Genomic DNA, 24,229 nt, shown 5'->3' with positions numbered 1-24,229 from the left:
ACAGCTTCAATTTGTGGAAGGCCTAGACTATCAGTTACCACTGATCAAAAAATTTCCCCAGTATTGGCTGCTCAGGGAGTCGGGGCCAAGGCAGCCAGCAAGTCCTTTTCTCCTCCCTTTCCTAAGGGAGCTTAGAGAAGAGAGTGTGACAGCTCAGCCCAAGTGAATGCACTTCACCTTCATTGCCAGTATCAGAAAGCTCGTGGCAGTCACTCAGCTTTTCATGGTGACATAGAACATGGGCATGCAGAATAATTGGAAGAAATAAACAAAGTCAGCCTTTTCTTTTAGCTGTTTTTCTCATCTCTTTCTCCAGCCCCTTTCTTGGTACACTTGCTTTTTTCTTCTCTGAGTAAGGTAAATCTGTTTTATTCCTCTCTTTCTCCCAAAACATCTCCCATGCAAAATGTGTGAAAAAGCTTCTTCTACTAGTAATGACTTCATGATAACAACTAACATTCATAGAGCAATTGTGGTATTGCTGTAAGTACTTGCTATATATTGTCTTATGTCATCCTTAAAATAAACCTATAGGTACTATTATCATTTCTATTTTACAGTTATAGAAATTGGAATACAGAGAGATTAATGACGGAACTTATATATGAAAATCGGTAGCTTGTAATCATTATGCTAACTGCATTTCAAAAAGAGAGATGGTAGAAAACCTTGGATGTTGGAAATGTAGTAAATGGATAATACAGTTTCTACGTTATCAACTCCTGGCTATTTTGAATCCTCTGCTGCCTGAAAGTGTGAGCATGAAAACCAAGACAATCAAGACTATTTAATTTAATAAAAATAGTACTTTTTATAAAGAGACTGGCAAAGTTACCAAATTTCTATGGGAAGGCGCCAAACCCCATGGGAGGTGGATAAATTGCGGCATATTTGTCTCTGTGTTCCCCCTGTTTTTTGTGCCTGTCTTGTCTGATCAGATCTCTTTCCACATTCCTCCTCTTCAGACAGTTGAATGTCTTCAGTCACCTTTTCTGTTTTTCACCTTCTCTGATTTTGTTTCTCTGTTTTGCTCATGTTTAAATCAGTAGTGTAAAAATGAATATATTTTGGCCACAGAAAGGCAAGAGGTTGCCTTCCTTGTGGTGTGTGTGTAAGAGAACACCAGACACCTAGAATGGGCCTGATTTTAGAAATCTACTTTTTCTCTCTTTAGGTACCTCTTTAAACTATAATTAATTTTTACTTGAATTGACCTAAGTGATGAAACCAGATCTAGAGGGGATTTGGGGAATTACCGAAAAGAACTCTTGATTCTAATTTTGCCCTTTATTGCTGCTCAGGATGAAGTAGCTGTGCTGACACCCTGGCTACATCATTCGTTTTGTGTCTTTAGAATGCCCAGCAGTCCCCTGGGTGAAGGGGCTTTTTCCATTGCCGTCAGGAAGAGCAGCTCTGAGTACTTAGTAATTGAAATCTATTGCCCTATTAAAGTTCTTGACTGTCTTGTCTAAATATTCAGTCCTATTGCCGAGCCCTGCACAAGAGGACAGGTCTCCCCAACTGGAGGGCCGTTGTTGGTGCCTGATTTCAAAGCTTATGGCAAAATTGAGAACTTCCTCAAGCGACACTTACTCCAAATGTGTGCATGCCTTCTTCCATTAGGTTCCCTTTTTCTTTTCAGTATGTCTTAAGGTGTTCTTTCTGTATGTTGGCATTTCATCCAAGATAGTATCGGTTATTCTATAGAACATGTGGGTGGAGACCATGGGATTTCACTTTTTATGACTTATTTAAATTAGAAGTCACCTCATGAGTGTGAGGATGTACTTTGTTGTGGCAGGATGGCTTGGAGGTTCACGTGCCTTTGTTTGACTTCTTGTAGACAGCATTTTTCATGGGAATGAAGAAGCCTTGTATTGCAACTCTCACAACAGCCTGGACTTAAATTATTTAAATGGCACTGTCACCAATGGCAGCGTGTGTAGCGTTCACAGCGTCAACTCCCTCAACTGCTCGCAAAGTTTCATCCAGGCCTCCCCTGTATCCTCCAACCTCAGTATCCCTGGGAGTGACATCATGCGGGCCGACTACATCCCGAGCCACCGGCACAGCGCGATCATCGTGCCCTCGTACAGGCCAACCCCAGATTATGAGACAGTCATGCGCCAGATGAAGAGGGGGATCCTGCATACAGACAGCCAGAGCCAGTCTCTGAGAAACCTTAACATCATCAACACCCATGCCTACAACCAGCCAGAGGATCTGGTGTACAGCCAACCAGAGATGCGGGAGAGGCACCCCTACACTGTCCCTTATGGGCCACAGGGGGTCTACAGCAACAAACTTGTCAGTCCATCTGACCAGAGGAACCCAAAGAATAATGTGGTACCAAGCAAGCCGGGGGCAAGCGCCATCTCGCACACAGTGAGCACCCCAGAGCTGGCCAACATGCAGCTGCAGGGCAGCCATAACTACAGCACGGCCCACATGCTTAAGAACTATCTCTTCAGGCCACCGCCCCCCTACCCACGGCCACGACCTGCTACCAGCACCCCAGACCTGGCCAGCCACCGCCACAAGTATGTCAGCGGCAGCAGCCCGGACCTGGTGACCCGTAAGGTGCAGCTTTCGGTGAAGACCTTCCAAGAGGACAGCTCTCCGGTGGTTCATCAGTCTCTCCAGGAGGTGAGCGAGCCCCTCACGGCCACCAAGCACCACGGCACGGTGAACAAGCGCCACAGCCTGGAGGTGATGAACAGCATGGTGCGGGGCATGGAGGCCATGACGCTCAAGTCGCTCCACCTCCCCATGGCTCGCCGCAACACGCTCCGGGAGCAGGGACCGCCCGAGGAGGGGTCAGGCAGCCACGAGGTCCCCCAGCTCCCTCAATATCACCACAAGAAGACCTTCTCTGATGCCACCATGCTGATCCACAGCAGCGAGAGCGAGGAGGAGGAGGAGGAGGCTCCAGAATCGGTGCCCCAGATCCCCATGCTCCGGGAGAAGATGGAGTACAGTGCCCAGCTGCAGGCGGCCCTGGCCCGCATCCCCAACAAGCCCCCGCCTGAGTACCCCGGCCCAAGGAAGAGTGTGAGCAATGGGGCTCTGAGGCAGGACCAAGCCAGCCTTCCTTCCGCCGTGGCCAGAGCCAGGGTGCTGAGGCATGGGCCGGCCAAGGCCATCAGCGTGTCTCGGACTGACCCGCCAGCTGTCAACGGGGCCTCTCTTGGCCCATCCATCTCGGAACCCGACCTGACTAGTGTGAAGGAGCGGGTCAAAAAAGAGCCTGTGAAGGAGAGACCTGTGTCTGAAATGTTTTCCCTGGAGGACAGCATTATAGAGAGAGAGATGATGATCAGGGTGAGTGTCCTCCTCTCCCGGGGCATTTTCCAGTGTGAAAGCACATGCTTCAGGCACTGAGCAAGGGGCAGGGCTTATGCAGGGAACGTGGTAGGTTTTTAAGGAATAATTGAGCATTTAAAAGGTAGTACTTTATTACACAAAATGTTGAGTTTTTGCCCTTTCAGATAAATCTTCCATTCTCATTTGTGGCTTCTAACAGGTGTACTTGGTACGTTATTGAGGCCAGTGCCTCAGCCAGCATTTTGCTGTTTATTCAAGGCTCGACTTCCAATTGGGTAAGCTGGTATTGGGGAAGCTCACCTTGCTGTGTCTTTTAGTGTTTTGTTTTCTTGAAGGAAAGCTGTCCCCCACATCCAGTTAGAAATTAAAGAGCAACATCCCTATACCGCCTTCTGTATAGATCCATAAGTCAAGACTCACCAATATTGTCTGGACTATGATATGTCTAGCTTTATATTCAGATTTTCTTTCAATAGATGTTTCACACAGATTCAAGAAAATTATAGTAATTGGATATATAACTCAGTAATTGGATAAATAATTCTCCATTGAACTTATTCTATCAAAAATTCACACACATATGTGAATACACACATACATGTATATACATACATATTACCACTTGAAGATCCATCCTAGTATTAGACATGAATAGCTCTTCTTCATAATATGTACAGAGCCAGGTATGGTGGGGGACATCTGTAGTCCCAGCTACTTGGGAGGCTGAGGTAGGAAGATCACTTGAAGCCAGGAGTATGAAGCCAGCCTGGGCAGTATAATGAGATCTCATCTCTAAAATAAAATAATTTTAAAAAAAGAACCAGCCAGACATGATGGCAGGAGCCTGTAGTCCTAGCTAATCAGGAGGCTGAGGTGGCAGGATTGCTTGAGCCCAGGAATTCAAGGCTTTAGTGACCTGTGATTTTGCCACTGCACTCCAGCCTGGATGACAGGACTAGACCTCATCGCTTTAAAAAAAAATATTGTACAATTTGGGGAGACAGTTAAGTTGTCAGAACAGGACTATGTAGGTGCATGTAGAACAACGAAGTGAATCTGCTCTTACTAATGAGAAAATGTCTGGATTATAGCTACTTTAAAAAATCTCGGCCGGGCGCTATGGCTCACGCCTGTAATCCCAGCACTTTGGGAGGCCGAGGCGGGCAGATCACCAGGTCAGGAGTTCAAGACCAGCCTGATCAACATGGTGAAACCCCATCTCTACTAAAAATACAAAAATTAGCTGGGTATGGTGGCGTGCACCTGTAATCCCAGTTACTCAGGAGGGAGGCAGGAGAATCACTTGAACCCACGAGGCGGAGGTTGCTGTGAGCCAAGATGGCACCACTGCACTCCAGCCTGGATGACAGAGAAAGACCTCGTCTCAGAAAAACAAAAAAAATCTCCATTGCTGCTTGCCATGAACATTTTCACTTCTTAAAAAAAAAAACCTATTAACTAGAACTAATCAAAGCCAGATTGACTTCTCTTCATTCACCATGGCTGCACCATAAGGTAGCCAAGCCTAATTTTAGGAACTCCGAAACAGTTGTAACTTAAAATTTGCTTTGATGGATTCCATTAGGCCACCTTCATTTCCAGGTCTTCCTAACCCATCACTGGGATTCAACCTGAAAAGAACAATCAAGGCCCAAAGATTTAAGGAAGGCAAGTTCCTGGGGTCGGAAATTGAATCTGTAGCAACCTTGTTACTTTTGGAAAACCTTAAGAACATTCTCAACGTCACAGTTCTGGCCAGCCCCACTAGAGTAGTGCTAAGAGATTTTTATACAGACATGACTTTTTGCAAACCTAGAAGGAAATTGTGCAAGGTGTACCTTTGCCTCTAGCAAAGAAAACCTTTGGCTTGGAGTGGAAGAAATGTGTGGGTGGGTGCTATTGGGAGAGAGCTTTCCCAGCATGGAAGAAAGCAATTTATTGGTAGAAAATGATTTTTCAATACTTCTTCCAGACCACTTAAAAGCAACATTAGCATCAAGAACCTATCAGTCTAAGCATTTAATTTAGCTATTTCCCCTGCCAACTTGATACTTAATGATGTCCACATGGTCCTATAACCTCATTTTGGTTGTATTCATCCTCTTCTCTTGTTACTCATATTAAACAAATAGCCTGGAGCCAAAATCTTGGCACGGGTCTCCTCCTTAGAGCTCCTTGCATTATCGCAAAGGAACAAGGAGATTTTCACTATTATTTTTTCTCCAGATGCTTTTCCATTCCATTCATGTGGGTAATAATGACTAGCAAATTTTAGCCATTAACCTTTAGTTCAAGAAAATAATTACCCCATTTCTACTTCATTTTCCCTGTTGATTTTTTTTTCTCCCCAAATCTGCTACACTCAGGAGCTCAAGGACACCAGCAGACCTTAGAGGTGGATTAGGAGCTTCTTCACTGAGCCAGGAGGCCAGGCAAGGTGGTGACAATGCCAGTGGCTTTGAGCCCAAGATGAGTCTCCATCTGTTTTGTTTTTAATGCAAAAACTCACCCCATAGCCTAAGCAGCATCCCCACAGGTCAGATACTTCTCTGCTCTCCTCACTATGGGCAGCTTTTGCCAGCTTGATGGGAATTCATGAGAGGTGATGGCCATTCTAAGGGCCCTCTTGATCAGAACACAATGAGAAACTTTTAGCAAAAGAAAACTCAGGGGCTGGCGGGGTGTGCAGGTATGGTGAGAATTTGCCCTCTGGGCAGCTCTCCTGGAGCTGCTTGTCTATTTGATGGATGGTTCAGCCGCTTTTGTAGCTCCTCATTCTGGCTCCTGCTGCTTCCTTGAAGATACTTCCCTGCTTGTAGTCCCCTAGCCAGAAGTTGATGCACTGAGAAGAAAAGGCCCTCTGATCACAGATCAGAGCTTGTGAATTATTATTATTATTTTTTATCTCTGGTAACAAGCTGATAGGGTGAGTGAGAAGGATCAAAGAGACATACTTTGATTTATCACTAAGTAATAATCCTTTCCCAAGAAAGAAAAGTTAATTACTTTTTGTCTTAGACCCAGTTAGGGTCGCCTTACGGTGCAGGTGGAAAGAAAGCAGGACTGCTGAGAGGAGCTCAGAACCCATTTTCCAGAACTATTGCCTTCTCAAAACTTTGGAGAGCAGTGGAAACAGATTCCCAAGTGAAAGAGGTGACAGAAATAAAAAAAGAAAAACTCTTTCTCCCCAAAACTAGCAGCAAGCAAACAAAGACCTAAAAATTTTAATCCAGAATCTTCCCCCAGGGGGTTCCCGAGAATTAAGAGACCAGGGCCATTTGTAAGAATATTAGATCTTTTGGTGGTAAGTCCTTGGGTACTGTAAACCCAGAAAATCTGAGGCAGATCTCAGTTAATGTAGAAAGTTTATTCTGCCAAGGTTGAGGGTACACACCTGTGACACAGCCTCAGGAGGTCCTGATGACATGTGCCCAAGGTGGTCGGGGCATGGCTTGGTTTTATACATTTTAGGGAGACGTGAGACATCAGTCAATATTGGTTCTGTCTGGAAAGGCGGGACAACTTGAAGCAAAGGCAGGAAGACTTGAAGTAGGGAGGGGGCTTCCACGTCACAGGTAGATGAGAGGCAAATGGTTGCATTCTTTTGTTTCTGATTAGCCTCTCCAAAGGAGGCAATCAGATATGCATTTATCTCAGTGAGCAGAGGGGTGACTTTGAATAGAATGGGAGGCAGGTTTGCCCAAGCAGTTCCCAGCTTGACTTTTCCTTTCAGCTTAGTGATTTGGAGCCCAAGATATTTTCCTTTCACAATGCTTTTCTCACTTTCTCCCAGTAACCTCCTCTGAGATACTCCTTTGGTTTGTCTGATGAGTCGGCTGCCACCAGGACAGGCATCCTGTTGTCAGTGTCACTCACACAGGCTTCATTCTGATTGTAGGTGACATTGTGGAGACACATGGAAGGGCGTCATGCAGTCCTCCCACCCGCAATTAGAATAATTCATAACCCTGTGGGATGGCTCCTTCAAGACCTCTTCCTGGGGAGTGAATTTATGCATCATAGAATAAGGAAAAAAGTCTCTCAAGGCTTGAAAAGAAACCAAGGATTCAATGGCTCTTCATCTGTGGCAGTCAAATGAATCTGCAATTTGGTTGCCCTTCAGTGTGAATCAAAATCCTAAACCCTGCAAAACTCATCTGCTTCTATGAGGAATGCCTGTGTTCTTCCCTTAACTTCCAAGACACACTTAATTTTAGGAAAGGCCCTTCGTGGCTTGCTTGAAGTGAGCATAAAGAGAGCTTTTTCATACTCGGTCAGTTTCAAGGACCTGAGGAAGCACAGCAGGAGGCTAAAAACCAGCCCTGCCCAGTCCAATTTCAATTTAGAAGTTAGGGCAGAGAGGATGGAAATCAAAAAGCCACAAACCAGGACCAGGTGTAAACATCAAAACCTTTCCCTAAGTGGTCTGCTCAGTTCCGGAGTCCATGTTCCCCCATAGCTCAGCGGCATGCAGTGATGTCCCACCATCTGTGTTGGGAGGCACAGTCTCTGTTATTGTGGGCCCTCTGGTTGAAGCCTGAAGGGTAATGCCTGTGGATCATCTTAGATGACCCCAGCCAGGCTTTGGTGTTAGTGAGTTCGCTAAACCACATCAGCTCTCAATTCTGGGGATGACACCACCCTTAGGCATTCCAAGGACCAGAGATTAATTATAGAATTAACGTCCTCAGCATTAGCCCCTCAGGATGGAAACTTAGGAAGATTTTTCTCTACAGTTTATGGGTGTGGATCTTTCAATCAACAACAACAAACTGTTTTACAAGTTTTGCTCCATTCCATCTGTGCAAAAGGTCTGTCACTGTGATTGGATTAGATGATTCATATAATCCTGTTTCTCTTTTCCTTGTCCTGTCATCCTTATCTTTCTAAAGTGTATCGCATGTACCCTATTTTGTTTTTGTTTTGTGTTTTGTTTTGCCCTATGGCAGGGTGTATTTGTAGGGAGTCTTTTTTCTTACTTATTGGTCTATCTAGCTAAGGAGTTAATTAAGAATAAAAGCTCAGGAGTCCTGTAGGAACTGGCTTCCAGGGGCCCAGTGGGAATAGTGGGAAGGCTGTGTTTGAATTTGCCCTACTGATGGTGATTGTCTGCATTCCTTGGCTGGGGAGTTACAGATTTGAGGAGATTAAAACACATTCCAACATTCTACTAGTATTATAAACAATGAGCACATGCCTTTTCTTGCCGCAAGAATCTAGAGAAGCAGAAGATGGCAGGCCTGGAGGCACAGAAGAGGCCGCTGATGTTGGCAGCGTTGAACGGGCTCTCGGTGGCTCGAGTCTCAGGGCGGGAAGATAATCGAGTTGATGCCACCCGGGTTCCCATGGATGAGAGGGTAAGTGGCAGGCTTGTCAAATGTGATTCATTCTCTGTAGTCTTAGGATCCCAAAACACCCTCCTTGCCCGAATATGCCAGCACTGAGATTTGTGTGATGTATTCTTTCTTCAATCTGAGATTAGGAAGATCAGGTATAACTGTGTTGCATTAAATCAGTCCCTTCCAGCATCTCATGTTTCTCTGTTCCGGTCTTCCTGCTTTGTCCGGTTGGCGGATCATTGGTTGACTAAAACCATCAGCCCCTAACATACTGTATGACTTGGTCAAGTCACTCAATTTCTTTGGGCCCACTTCCTGTTTTGTAAAATGCACAAGTTAAACACTTGCGGTAGCTCTGAATTTCTATGATTTTTGTGAGCAATTGCCACTTCTTAGGAAGTGATTATTTTATCCAAGCATTTATTTTTATTTTTAAATTTTTTAAACTTTTAGTTTTGGGGGCACATGTGAAGGTTTATTACATAGGTAAACACATGTCACAGGGGTTTGTTGTACGTATTATTTCATCACCCAGGTATTAAGCCCAGTACCCCATGGTTATCATTTCTGTTCCTCTGCCTCCTTCCGCCCTCCACCCTCAAGTAGGCCCCAGTGTCTGTTGTTTCCTTCTTTGTGTTCATAAATTATAAGTGAGAACATACAGTATTTGGTTTTCTGTTTCTGCGTTAGTTTGCTAAGGATAATAGCCTCCAGCTCCATCCATGTTTCCTGCAAAAGACATGACCTCGTATCCAAGCATTTATGGAGTTCTTTAAAAATGCTGTCTCGGCTGGGCTCGGTGGCTCACGCTTGTAATCCCAGCACTTTGGGAGGCCGAGGCGGGCGGATCACGAGGTCAGGAGATCGAGACCACGGTGAAACCCCGTCTCTACTAAAAATACAAAAAAATTAGCCAGGCGTGGTGGCGGGTGCCTGTAGTCCCAGCTACTCGGAGAGGCTGAGGCAGGAGAATGGCATGAACCCGGGAGGCGGAGCTTGCAGTGAGCCGAGATTGCGCCACTGCACTCCAGCCTGGGCAAAAAAAAAAAAATGCTGTCCCCTCTTATGACCATAAAATGAGGCTGATTTATAATTGTCTGGATAATGCATTGTGAGAACATGGGTTTTGAAAAGCAGAAAGCAGCTGCATGGTAGTGTTTCAGAAGTGAAGAAAAATGTATCCTTAGTTCCCGAAATTGCTGTCAGAAGGTTAAGAAATAGGTTGTATAAATGTAATAGAGTACTAATAACACCAGGGTGTTCGATTTCTGCTAGTATGTATCCAGAATTAGAATGTTTTTAAAGCCAGAAGGGACTTCACAGGAATCATTTAACCCAATTAATACTATGTTATTGTAATTAGTAGTTTGGCCAGGGAGGAGGAAAAAAGAGAGAGATTTAGTCCTCAGAGCTATGGAACTGTGGACTAGTATCATCTTAAAAACAGCTATATAGGTGGAGAAAAGGATGTTTGGATAATTAAGATTAACAGTCTCTTTATCATTAGGACTTTATTTTATTTTATTTTATTTTATTTTTTGAGACGGAGTCTTGCTCTGTCCCCCAGGCTGGGGTGCAGTGGTGCGATCTCAGCTCACTGCAAGCTCCGCCTCCCGGGTTCACGCCATTCTCCTGCCTCAGCCTCCCGAGTAGCTGGGACTACAGGCGCCCGCCAACACGTACGGCTAATTTTTTGTATTTTTAGTAGAGACGGAGTTTCACCGTGTTAGCCAGGATGGTCTCGATCTCCTGACCTCGTGATCCGCCCGCCTCGGCCTCCCAAAGTGCTGGGATTACAGGCTTGAGCTACTGCGCCAGGCTATCATTAGGACTTTAAACAGAGTTGTTAATAGCAAAAATATTGATTTTTGAATTTCGATTCTTGCTAGTTCTTGCAGATTTGTTCTACTTATAATATGAGTAAGAAGGAAAATGGTTGTTAGACAAGGGAAAATATCAATATGGTTGATAATGAGACAAACCAAGTATTGATTGTACAAGTTGAAATCTCTTATTAACACAATCGCTAAATATTTAAAGAAATTTGGTTGTTGCATTGAGTTTTTGGATCAGATAATTTAGAGAGCTGAAGATCAATTTCTGTTGCAGTTCAGAACCCTGAAGAAGAAACTAGAAGAGGGAATGGTGTTCACAGAATATGAGCAAATTCCAAAGAAAAAGGCGAATGGTATTTTCAGCACAGCAGCTCTGCCAGAAAACGCCGAGCGCAGCCGAATCCGTGAAGTTGTCCCCTATGAGGAGAATCGAGTAGAGCTGATACCAACCAAAGAAAATAACACAGGATACATTAACGCCTCCCACATCAAGGTAAGAAGGCAAGCCTGTTAGAAGGTTTGTTAAAGATGGCTGGGTTAAAGGTAAAAATGCGGGGAGAAGAAAATGTGTGGGCTGCAACTGTACCTTTTGGCTTGTCCCCAGACCCTCAGGGATTGTTTTTGAACTCCTGTGCTTTTCTTAGTCAAGTGGAAGGGCATGTCTATCACTGCAGAGAGAAGGAAGTCTAGTAGCCTCAGGAAGAACCTCAGGTCAGCAATTTCTGAAGCTTGCTCATTACAGAGGCTTTAACTTTTCCTTCTCTCTGTGGGCTATAACTCTCTCTATACTCACAGGAAAAACTGAAGATTATCCTTTTCAGTTTGTAATTAGCAGGTGATGGAAACTTTGGAAGTTACAGGTATTGCATTACTGACATTAAAGTGTATGTTCAATAACAATAGAAACTATTGTTTCTCCCTTATAATACTGCAGGTTATGCAATTTATAAAAGCGCAGGCCCTATTGAGAGGTGACAGCATGCTGGCAGTCCTCACAGCCCTCGCTCGCTCTCGGCGCCTCCTCTGCCTGGGCTCCCACTTTGGCGGCACTTGAGGAGCCCTTCAGCCCACCGCTGCACTGTGGGAGCCCCTTTCTGGGCTGGCCAAGGCGGGAGCCGGCTCCCTCAGCTTGCAGGGAGGTGTGGAGGGAGAGGCGCAAGCGGGAACCGGGGCTGCGCACGGCACTTGCCGGCCAGCTGGAGTTCCAGGTGGGCGTTGGCTTGGTTGGCCCCTCACTCAGAGCAGCCGGCTGGCCCTGCCGGCCCTGGGCAATGAGGGACTTAGCACCCGGGCCAGCGGCTGCGGAGGGTGTACTGGGTCCCCCAGCAGTGACGACCCACCAGCACTGTGCTCGATTTCTCACCGGACCTTAGCTGCCTTCCCACGGGGCACGGCTCGGGACCTGTAACCCGCCATGCCTGAGCCTCCCACCCCCTCCATGGGCTCCTGTGCGGCCCGAGCCTCCCCTACGAGCGCCACCCCCTGCTCCACAGCACCCAGTCCCATCAACCACCCAAGGGCTGAGGAGTGCGAGCGCACGGCGCGGGATTGGCGGGCAGCTCCACCTGCAGCCCCGGTGCGGGATCCACTGGGTGAAGCCAGCTGGGCTCCTGAGTCTGGTGGAGATGTGGAGAACGTTTATGTCTAGCTCAGGGATTGTGAGCACACCAGTCAGCACCCTGTGTCTGGCTCGAGGTTTGTGGATGCACCAATCCACACTCTGTGCCTGGCTGCTCTGGTGGGGCCTTGGAGAACCTTTGTGTCTATACTCTGTATCTAACTGATCTGATGGGGATGTGGAGGACTTTTATGTCTAGCTCACGGATGGTAAACTCACCAATCAGTGCCCTGTCAAAACAGACCACTCGGCTCTACCAATCAGCAGGATGTGGGTGGGGCCAGATAAGAGAATAAAAGCAGGCTGCCCGAGCCAGCAGTGGCAACCTGCTCGGGTCCCCTTCCACACTGTGGAAGCTTTGTTCTTTCGCCCTTTGCAATAAATCTTGCTACTGCTCACTCTTTGGATCCATGCTGCTTTTATGAGCTGTAACACTCACCGCGAAGGTCTGCAGCTTCACTCCTGAAGCCAGCGAGACCACGAGCCCACCGGGAGGAACGCACAACTCCAGACTCGCCGCCTTAAGAGCTGTAACACTCACCGCGAAGGTCTGCAGCTTCACTCCTGAGCCAGCGAGACCACGAACCCACCAGAAGGAAGAAACTCCGAACACATCCGAACATCAGAAGGAACGAACAACTCCAGACGCTCCACCTTAAGAGCTGTAACACTCACCGCGAGGGTCCACGGCTTCATTCTTGAAGTCAGTGAGACCAAGAACCCACCAATTCGGACACACTATTATTGCATGGTATTTAGAAGAGGGGAGTAATTTTCACCTACATTATAAAAGTGTGGTTAATATTGAATCTTGAAAGATTTGCCACATTAGTCAATGAATTTGTGTTACTAAATTTGTTATTTCAAATACTTCAGACCTTTATATGTCAGTATTACATAGTTTAGCACTTCTGCAGTTAAAACTTTGACTTATGGATACACGTGTACCTGTAGTTAAATGTTTTTTAAATAGCTTACCTTCCTCAGAGTCCTTGTTAACAGAGGACACTTATTTAGAATGTCACCATTTGCTCTGAACTCTGAAGTGGGAGATTTGTTCATCTATTAATGTTAAAGTCATTGTTATAGGATGTTGTTAAATAACACAAGGTTTAATTAGTAGTCCACTGTGATCAATAGCCTTAGAAATCTGTTTTCGGCCTTGTCTAGAATTATTTGCTTTCTTCATTGGACTTTTCAACTGTAGCAGAATTAATAACAGGTTTTTTTGAGGCTGTAAAAGGCTAGTTAGATATCTAGTTTGTGTATCAATTATAACTAGTTTTGATACAGAATGGGAAAAGTATAGTATGGTTGGGTATATACTATTTTTATTAATATACACAGATAACCATAGTTTTTAATAATTAGAAAGTACTGTCAAAAGAAATATAAAAGAGTAACTATCATAGATCATATTACTAGTTTTAACTTGGATTTTTGAGAGTGAGAAGTAAAAAATGAACTCTAGGAAACTTAAATAAACTGTCAGTGGTGGGTTTCATGGGCTTAGTTTAGATTATGAAACAATGACCAAAGTAATGTATTAAAACAAAGATGCAGATCACACAGCTGCTTCTTGATAGAGTGTCTATGAAAATCTTACATAGCAATATTATATTATCTTCTTCTTTTGGCCAGATCTCTTCCACTATTTTCCATCTGCTCTCTGAAAAAAGCTGTCACTTTGTATAAACTGTGCCCATCGGGCATTGTTAACTGAGAAGCATTCCCTTCCTTGGTATTCTCTGTGGCCCACATTTCATCCTGTGGATCCGGGTTAGACATGGGTGCATTTAATAGACCCATGGAGCTTGCAACAACTTGCCCCTGTGTTTTGGAATAGAGGTGTATATTTTGCCAATGTTTTCCCCCCTGGGTTCCAAGCAGCCGTTAACACAGAACAGAAATTTATTTGCTCCAGAGGTGGAATCACATCTGTGAAATCTACCTCAGCAGCACTGCTTGTTGTGTTTTTAATGCAGTTTTTAATACCCTCCTGTCAATACTTGGAATGTACTGAAAGGCCCCAGGCAGCAGCAGCATTCTCTGGAAGTATTTATGTTTCCTATACGTTGGGTGCCAGAGAGGCTAATGTTTAAAATCACAATTCCACGGATAAAACAAACTCCTAGCCAGCAAATATATGAATGTTATCTCCCACCAGTATTTGGAAAATGGATTTTTCTTGCCAGCTTTGACCTAAACATGTCTTGTGTAATGAGACAATAACTTACATTGTTTTTGTTTGAACCAAGTTAACATACAGTTTTATCAAATAAATGAGGGAAAAAAGTTTCAAACAATGATTACTTCATTGCTTTTTGAACTCTCCAGAGATCTGCATTGCACAGATGTAGAAGGGACCTGACTTTGCAATATCAAGGCACAGAGCTGGAAGGGAGAACAGAAAGAATTCCTCCAAAGGCCACCATTTCACCTTGACAGCATGACCTTTAACACTTTGGGTACAACTTCTTATTTATGGTTCTCTGCAGCTAGTATTTATAGCTGTAGAATTATCTTCCCTGATCACCCTGAGCTGCAGGGGTAATAATTTTATTATCCGAAGTCATGTAATGACTGTAGTTCAGTTGGATGCTGTGGTACTACCAAGGTGAAGTTATTGATAAAATATTATATGCTGTTGACAAGAGCATTCGTGGCATCTCTGCCGTGCATGGCACCACAGAGCAGCAGTTGACAGCAGAGGTTTATGATGCACCTCATCTCAGATCCACAGGAGAAAGACAGTGCTCCAAAACGGATGTTGTTCCATGGTCGTTTTTGTTTTTTTTTTAATTGTTTAATTGGATGCCGTGAAGCACTGTTTTTCAAACTGGATTACAACACAGTGGTAGAATGCGAAATCAGTTTAGTGGTCATGACCAGGTGTGTGTGTATGTGTGTATGTATGTGTTTTAATGAAATAGGCTAGAGAAGAGAAAAGAATGGAAAGTGTCAGAGTACACTGCACATAGTAAGCATTAACTATTATTTCTGTAACAAGTCAATCCTAAGTTATACATGTTCATATATACGCATATATACGTGTGTGTGTGTGTATGTGTATGGTTTTTAATAGGCACTAGTTTGCATATACTGTGAGTTGCAAACAAAGATCAGGTAAAGGCCAAGCCTGGTGGCTCAGGCCTGTAATCCCAGCATTTTAGGAGGCTGAGATGGGCAGATTTGAAGTCAAGAGTTCAAGACCAGCCTGGCAACATGGTGAAACCCCATCTCTACAAAAATACAAAAATTAGCCGGGCATGATGGCAAGTGCCTGTAATCCCAGCTCCTTGGGAGTCTGAGATGGGAGAATTACTTGAACCCAGGAGGCGGAGGTTTCAGTGAGCCAAGATTGTGCCACTGCACTCCCGCCTGGGCAACAGAGCGAGACTCAGTCTCAAAAACCAGGATTAGGTAAATATTTTAATAGGCTTGAGTGGCAAAAAGTATTTTCATGTGAGAATGTGTCACAACACTAGCCTCTGTAGTCTCAGGGTTTTTGTTAATTGAACTAATTCATTTGGCCCCAAAAATATATCCAAGGTTTTAAGGTGGATACAGATGGACAGGTGATCAGCAGGTAATGTTGTCTGGACTTGGAGTTTATTTACTGATACTTTTCTTGGTTTTTAGGTGGTGGTTGGCGGAGCAGAATGGCACTACATAGCCACCCAGGGGCCCCTGCCACACACGTGCCACGACTTCTGGCAGATGGTGTGGGAGCAGGGAGTGAATGTGATTGCCATGGTCACTGCAGAGGAGGTAAGGGGAATGGCCTATTCCACGTCCTTTTCCCCAGGGGAAACGGTGGCCAGAGATGGGCTTTGTGCTGTCAACTTTGCTACCCTGTCCTTCTTCCTGCAGTGCTGTTTCTCTGCACATGCTTTTCTCTTTGGTATACCTCTGTTTTCTTACTTCCAGATAGATATTTTTTCCCCTAGAGATAATTGATTGTTGTAGCTTTTCCTCCTCCCATTTTCATCTGGCTTTTAACTCTTTTCCTTGGATTGTAATGCACTAAACTGAAAATAAAACAACAGAAAACCAAAAATGACAGACTTTAGTTCAACCCGCTGACTTTCTGTGCCAAACGAAAACAGTGATCTTTCCACTGGAATTTGGGAGTCTCAGGCTGCTCTGGGCAAATCGACATAGATGCCCAACTCCAGGCACCCAGTTCCACATGCCATCATGCTTATCAGCTGAAAAGAGACCAGAAGCTGTTGTTCCTGGAGAGGCCTCTGTTCTTTGGGGGAAGAAAAAATATCTTTTTCTTCTTTTGCCAAGCCAAACATAGTTTTTCTGCTGTAACTAGAGAACTCTATGTGATGTTATAAAAAACCAGCCTACACTGCCAGTCAATCCAGTCGGTGTTCAGCTTGCTGTCTTTGCAGGGAGAAATGTTGTGTTTCTTCTCTTGTCACATTCTCAAAATTTCTTTAACCACCTTCTTTTATTTCTTTCATTAAATTCCAGTTTATGTTTTGAAATCATTCAAGGGACTAGTTTCATGTGTGTTTACCAATATCCATGGTATTGCAGTGGCCTTTCCTAGCTATGTTAAAGGCGTCAGGAACAAAGAAAATTGGGGAGGAAAAAGTCATATTTTCCTTCATTGACTGTGTTGAGCATTTGCTTTTCAGCACAGTCCATTAGAAGAAAATAATGAAAGGGACATCAGGCTCTTTAAAGCCAGTTGTACTTCCCTGGGCTGACCTGTTTGACCTTCCCACAAAGAGAATGAATCCTCCTTAAAGCTTCTAGAATAGATTTATCACCTTATCAGATCACACCATTGCAAGGCATTCATTCACCTAAATACAGCGTACCATCTGTGCTAACTTCAGGAGTACATGGTAAACGAGACAGGCACCATCCCTGTCCCTATAGAGCTTATGTCCTAGTGGGAGGGACATTCAAAAGTGAACAAATAAAATCAGTGCAGGTAGCAGTAAGTGCCGTGGCAGAAATGGAAAACTACAGTCCAGAGTGGGCCTGGGTGAGTACAGGTCCTCCTGCCTCATCCCTCCTCCTCTTTGTGTGGGTTTCAGATGCAAAACTGTCATTCACGCTAGGGGACTCCTACTAAACGATGGCTTCACGATGTGCAACCCTGAGGTCCAGGCTCTGTATCATGTTGCACATTCGCTGGAAGGCTGGAAGTAAAAACCTTCTTAATAGAAGCATAAATTCGAGGGAGAAAATTTTTAAAAATTGAAAAAGGGTTAAGAAAGAGAGTGACTGGGGGCTACTTTAGATCGGGGGGTGGCCAAGGACCCTCTGAGGAAGTGGCATTGGAGGTGAGACCGGAGTGACAAGGGGCCAGCCTTGCCAAGACAAAGTAGCATCTAGTAATCTTTGGGACCGCTGGGGACTTATAGTCTTTTAAAATCCATAACTGATTTAGACACTCAGCAGAAATGTAAATTCGAGGTAAATCTGCTTTCCCAGGATTGGTAAATAAAAGAGGAAGGTATGCTTCCAACTTAAGGAGACTCAATTAAACCAAATGAAGCCAGGCAAGGTAATTTATATATTCCGCAAAGATGCGTTGCTTTACAAGTGGGCTTTACAAGAGGAACTCTAATGTTCCTCTAAACAGCCATCAGGGTTCCCAGAGCCTGTCACCACTGCAGCTCTATGTGTTCAGTGCTCCTTCTCTCTCACCACCTACTCCTTGCCCTGAATCTCCTCAGCTACCACCTCCTCCACACTCCGCCCCTTCTCCAGGGATTTTAAAACTGTGCAAAGCTGAAACGTAGACGTTGTGTAAATGGTTGAGAGTACATATTCTCAGAAAAGATTATAAAATCAAGGGAGAAAGAATGGTGATGTAACCAGCTGTTCTCAGTTCTAGTTGTAGACTGAACTAAAACGCATTGGTCAGGCTGAAACAAATGTGAGATCAACACTAGATAAAGACAGCGTCAGCAGTCAGTGTGCTGTAACAGAAAGAGCTCTGCGCTGAACATCCGAAAGGAGTAGCGTGACCTACAGCGATTGTTGGAACCCCTTCCGCCTTGTTTAAAACCTTTGAATGACTTCCCGTGCCCATGGGGTGAAATCCAAACTTTCCACCATGGACTGTGAGGCCTTTCCAGTCTCCTCTCCAACCGCCTGCCCCCTCACATGTCACACTCCAGCCACCCCGAAGACCTTCGTTTCTTTATTTTTATTTTTATTTTTTTTTTGAGATGGAATCTCCCTCTGTCGCCCAGGCTGGGGTGCAGTGGCGCGATCTCGGCTCACTACAAGCTCCGCCTTCCGAGTTCATGCCATTCTCCTGCCTCAGCCTCCCCAGCAGCTGGGCCTAGAGGCGCCCGCCACCGCGCCTGGCTAATTTTTTTGTATTTTTAGTAGAGATGGGGTTTCACCGTGTTAGCCAGGATGGTCTCGATCTCCTGACCTTCTGATCTTCGCGACTCGGCCTCCCAAAGTGCTGGGATTACAGGCATGAGCCACCTCACCTGGCCGACCTTTGTTTCTTGAATGCTCCAAGCTTGTTCCTGCTTCTAGACTTTGCACTTGCACTTCTCTCTAACATTCTACTGCACCTCGGTTGTGAATCTTTTAAATTTTCCATTGATGTAACTGTCATCGTAAATTGTGTTATTGGTCTTAACTAGCATGTATAGGATCTACCCTGTGGTAGACACTGCAGAGTGCTACTGAACTAGAGATTTAGAAGCTATTTGCATTTTCTTCTGTCTTCATACCTTAGGATTAAAAGGATGAGAGCTTCCCTTGACCTATTTGCAATTTTGCTTTTATCTGTGATTTAGGAGGGTGGACGAACCAAAAGCCACCGATACTGGCCCAAACTGGGTTCCAAGCACAGCTCAGCCACCTATGGCAAGTTCAAGGTCACCACGAAGTTTCGAACAGATTCTGTTTGCTATGCAACCACGGGCTTGAAGGTCAAGCACCTTTTGTCTGGGCAAGAAAGGACAGTGTGGCATTTACAATATACTGACTGGCCAGATCACGGCTGTCCAGAGGATGTCCAAGGATTTTTATGTAAGTGTTTTTCTTCCCAGTCTGCTACCTGACTGACTTTTACGATCTGTGTCAATAATCCGTCCGTTGGAGATGGAATGGGAAAACAAGATGCTTTCTCTTAAGTGGCAAAAGTATTATAATATTGAAATATTTATTCCTTTCTTATGTAGAACAGAGTGTAATAATACATGTCACTTATTCTGTTTACCTTTCATGCATGTAAGCTAAGACTGTGATCAACATATTGGCTCTACCTTGATTCAGACCTTTAGCTACTCATTTAATCAGTAACTGTTCTGACACATGTTACAACAAGGATGAACCTTGAGGAATGATGCTGAGTGGAAATAATCCAGTCACAAAAGGACAAAAACTGTGTGATTCCACTTATATGAGGTACCTAGAATAGGCAAGGTCAGAGACAGAAAGTAGGTGAGAGGTTACCAGGGGCTGGGGCAAAGGAGGATTGGGAAATTACAAATTTTTTTTTTGAGGTGAAGTCTCACTCTTTCACCCAGGCTGGAGTGCAGTGGCACGATCTCAGCTCACTGCAACCTCCGCCTCTCAGGTTCAAGCAATTCTGCTGCCTCAGCCTCCCAAGTAGCTGGGACTACAGGCACAGCCACCACGTCTAGCTAATGTTTGTATTTTTAGTAGAGATGGGGTTTTACCATGTATCCAGGCTAGTCTTGAACTCCTGGCCTCAAGTGATCTGCCCGCGTCAGCCTCCCAAATTGCAGGGATTACAGGTGCGAGCCACCGTGCCCAGCCAGGAATTACCATTTGATGGGTGCAACATTTCTGTTTGGGACAGTGAAAAAGTACTGGACATGGATGATGGTGATGGTTGCACAACTGTGAATATGCTTAATGCCATTGAACTGTGTACTTAAAAATGGTTAAACTGGTAAATGTTATGTTGTGTCCACTTTAGCACATTTTAAAAAAAGGAGAAATAAAATTTAAAAATAGGCCAGGCATGGCGGCTCACACCTATAATCCCAGCACTTTGGGAGGCTGAGGTTGGCAGATCACCCGAGGTGAGGAGACCAGCGTGACCAACATGGTGAAACCCCATCTCTACTAAAAATACAAAATTAGCCAGGTGTGGTGGCACATGTCTGTAATCCCAGCTACTGGGGAGGCTGAGGCAGGAAAATTGCTTGAACCGGGGAGGCGGAGGTTGCAGTGAACCGAGATTGCATCATTGCACTCTAGCCTGGGCAACAAGAGCAAAACTCCATCTAAAAAATAAATAAATAAATAAATAAATAAATAAATAAATAAATATAAATGAATAACATTAAAAAATTTTTTCATGAAGGTTTGCATCTCACAAGCCCTATATTTTCCTATAGTCATAAATCTCAGTACTTTCTCATACTTTCTCATATTTTTATGAAGACACTAAGAAGTATTGAAACCCTCTTGTAGTTTTTAAAACTGAAATTTGCTCAATGGCAAATTCATTAATTTCTGTGTATGTGTGTTTTTAGAATGTGGTTATATTAGAAACTAATTCACCAGATTATGTGCAGTATTTTTATTTGAAAGGCCCAAAATTGGGCATGTACCCACTACATGCCAGGCACTGGATTGGGCTCTGAGAATGCAGAGATGACACTGAGTTCAGTCTTCGCTTTCAAGGTACTCAGAGCCTAATGGGAAAGACAGGCTAGTCATCATCGTCCAAAGATGAGATCTGATACCCTCTTCTGCTTTTCAGTGGTGGCTGGAGCTCTCCCTCTTTCTTTCCACATGCTTGCCTAACTGTCCTGTGCTTGTCGGGAAACCCCATTCCTTACTCACCCAACTGGAAAGGAGCCCCAGATGCTCCCTGTAGCCTTGTGCCTGCTCTGTTGTTGACTCTCCAGCTAGTGGAAGACCTGTGACTACCACGGAGGGACCATGATCCAGATGTTGGATAATGTCAAAACCTTGATTTTATTTTGGTATTCATTTAGAATGGGAGAAAAGGGAATGAGAAAGGGAGAGAACAGGTTCTCAAGACCTAAAAATACTGATTTACAAGTTCCAATAAATATTCTGATGTGTACTTATCCAGCAATACAAGCATTTCATTTCCATGAAAGTGACGATGGTACTTGAGGATTTTGGCACTGAAAGCAGAGAGTAGAAGGATGACTGGAGTCAGAGAATCTAGAGTAAGATCCAGAGAGGACTCATGATTTGCCTAAAGTCAAATGGCTTGTTATCTGTAGCTTGAAATAAGGGCAATGACCTTTGCAGAACTTCCCTTCCTCGTAACGGTGCTCATTGTATTTCTTTCAGCCTATCACGTGCTAATTGACTTACTAAAATTTTCTCCAAGAAGCAGAAGAGGGAAATAATATAAATAGATCAGTTTGTTGATTGGCCAATAGCTCTGATGAAAGAGTGAGCTTATAAGGCACTTTAAAGTATAGTCTTTTAAATCAGAACCAATTAAGGAAATCTTGTCTAAATTACCAAAAAATACATAGTATTTTTAAAGAATGTAAATGTATGTATTATACTTTTAGGAAAGTCAATACACGTATTCTGTGCAGGGCATTAGAAATGTTGAATGTATTTCTCCTAGGTTGTAAAATATTTTTGCCCATGTTTAAATTGGATTACCTGGATGCAGAGTACCTGAACCAAATTGTTTACTGCCCTCCAGAAGTCTTTATTGAGTTACAGCATAAGGAACTTTATTAATATGACTGATAGAGGAAACATCCTTTGAATCCACCTTCTCTCCATTACATGAAAAGCTCAATTTGAAAGTGGCATCTACTGTATTACCCAACATTCCTTTTATTTTTCTTCTTAAATTTAGCTCAAGTAAAGCTTTGTCTCTTGTATGTAAATATTGCCTTTGGTCAGATAGAATACTCAGTTGCCATCTTTTCCCCCTCGCAGAAAAATGGTAAAGAAGATTCCACACGCAGTATCTAGCTTGTATTGGTACCTAATAGTAACTACTCCCTCTATTCATCTCACGACATCTCCTTTTCTTCTTTTTTTAATTGAGACGGAGTTTTGCTCTCGTTGCCCAGGCTGGGGTGCAATGGTAGGATCTTGGCTCACTGCAACCTCCGCCTCCCAGTTTTAAGCAATTCTCCTGTCTCAGCCTCCCGAGTAGCTGGAATTACTAGCTGGGATTACAGGCTCATGCCACCACGTCCGACTGATTTTTGTATTTTTAGTAGAGACAGGGTTTCATCATCTTGGTCAGGCTGGTCTTGAACTCCTGACCTCAGGTGATCCACCCGCCTCAGCCTCCTAAAGTGCTGGGATTACAGGCATGAGCCACCGCGCCCGGCCATTCTTTCTTTTTTGTTTTATCCTGTCTCATTGTACATTACTACTACTAGTAGTACTGCTATGACTAGTACTAATAACTACTACTAGTCATCATCATCATAGTAGTAGTAGTAGTAGTGATAATAATAGTTTGCTTTTTTGGTAAACCACTTCAGATTATTTGGTAATTAGATAAGTTTATAAAGGAAATTATGGATTATTTATATATGTCTGTAAACAGGTGCTTTGAAATTATTTGAATGGTTCAAACCTACTTTTTTCTCTTCAACAATGTAAACATTTCTCCTATAGTCTGGTTTACACTTTTGCCTTAGGATGAGGTTCACTGAGTATCAAGAACCTTTAAACCTGTTTCTGTCCTGAGCTACTACAAAATCTAAATTACTAATTAAATTTTGGGGGTTTTTGGAGTGTCTGAGGATTACATTTCTATACTTTTCTCTTTTTCATGGTTGTGAAAAAAGTCATTAAGGCTTGGAATCTTGTGATTTTTCTTTTGTCCAATTGGAGTCATGAACACACCCCTCCCTGCACAGCCCTGCTGAGCCAAGCAGATGCTAGAAGGCATGGGGGGTATCATGACCCCCTCCACCTCACACACATGTTGCCTCCAGAAAGGGGTTTCATCTTGGGCTACTCACATAGCCCCGTGGAATTTATGCTGAAAAGCAGACTCCCCGAAGTCTACTTTAAAATCCAAAAATGAAGTCAAGCCTCAGTTGACATTCACTCATCAGTGAGGGGAAGGAAGAAGGGGCAGATGGATGCTCTCTCCCCACCAGAAATTGGCTCTGACAGGCGGGCATTTCAAGGGGACTTAGCAGTTGTTCTGATCCCAGTCTGTTAATAGCAGGAATTGCTGTAAGTAATGTCTAGAATCATCTGCTTGAGGGACTTAGGGATTTGCAGAGGGGAAAACAGAATTTAATTTTTAAAAAAGAACTATTTAATTTAAAGAACAAATTCTCCCATGAACTAATTGACTCCCAGCTGGTCCTTTCTGGATCCAGGACTGTACGTTGGGTACCAGCCAAATAATTAGTGTCTTGTAAGAACTGTAAATTATTGTCACTTAAAAAACACACACACACACACACACACACACACACACACACACACACACACACACACACACACACACACACATTCACCATCAGTTCTCTTCCGCTCCCCCCTCCCCAACTTATATGCGAAGCCATGGAGGACTTTCGTGACAGAATTTGCTTTTTGTCCTGCAGCCTACTTGGAGGAGATCCAGTCGGTCCGTCGCCATACCAACAGCATGCTGGAAGGTACCAAGAACCGGCACCCGCCCATCGTGGTCCACTGTAGTGCTGGGGTGGGAAGGACCGGCGTGCTCATTCTTTCTGAGCTGATGATCTACTGCTTGGAGCATAACGAAGTGAGTCATTTTGGGCTTCTCTCCGGATATTCCCCCTTAGGGACAAGTCTACACCCTGGCCAAACCTTTGCCTGCGCCCTTGCATTTTCAGTGGTTAATTTCCTCTCTCCCGACCAGAGTTTTCCAGGCTCCTGGTTCCTAGTTTGACTCTGACATTTACAGCCCTCCTTATCTTTTTGCCCTCCCACTGCTCTGGGTAGATACCTAGATAAAAGAGGAGAAATGAGGGTGTGCAATAGAAAACACTTAGAAAATGTGATCTTAGTCGGCATCTACTTCCAGAAGTCTTCGGCATTTTGTAGATAGCCTGGTTTTATTGTGGGTAATTTTCCATGGTGAGTTATTTGACCCCATAGAGTTTCGATGCGTCTTACATTTCTAGGATGTGTTCTGG

At 44.1% G+C, this 24,229-nt stretch overlaps 1 protein-coding gene across 3 annotated transcripts in view; it reads left to right on the top strand.

Annotated features, from left to right (window-relative positions):
* The window catches only part of PTPN14 (protein tyrosine phosphatase non-receptor type 14), a 204,859-nt gene that overhangs the window by 165,268 nt on the left and 15,362 nt on the right, over positions 1–24,229 (top strand). For 2 of the 3 annotated variants that reach the window (XM_055234105.2, XM_063613914.1), the window contains 6 exons: positions 1,844–3,321; positions 8,538–8,681; positions 10,773–10,991; positions 15,759–15,887; positions 18,908–19,142; positions 23,672–23,835. In XM_055234105.2, the coding sequence (XP_055090080.1) occupies positions 1,844–3,321; positions 8,538–8,681; positions 10,773–10,991; positions 15,759–15,887; positions 18,908–19,142; positions 23,672–23,835 (2,369 nt within the window). Of the gene's footprint in view, positions 1–1,843; positions 3,322–8,537; positions 8,682–10,772; positions 10,992–11,432; positions 14,417–15,758; positions 15,888–18,907; positions 19,143–23,671; positions 23,836–24,229 lie in introns of those variants that run through there. The other variant, XM_063613915.1, reaches the window with a different exon arrangement.

Source organism: Symphalangus syndactylus, chromosome 19 (assembly GCF_028878055.3).
Source record: "Symphalangus syndactylus isolate Jambi chromosome 19, NHGRI_mSymSyn1-v2.1_pri, whole genome shotgun sequence".
In the NCBI taxonomy this organism is placed as follows: Eukaryota; Metazoa; Chordata; class Mammalia; order Primates; family Hylobatidae; genus Symphalangus; species Symphalangus syndactylus.
The sequence above is the reverse complement of the archived record's forward strand: the minus strand, read 5'-3'. Positions and strand labels throughout refer to the sequence as shown.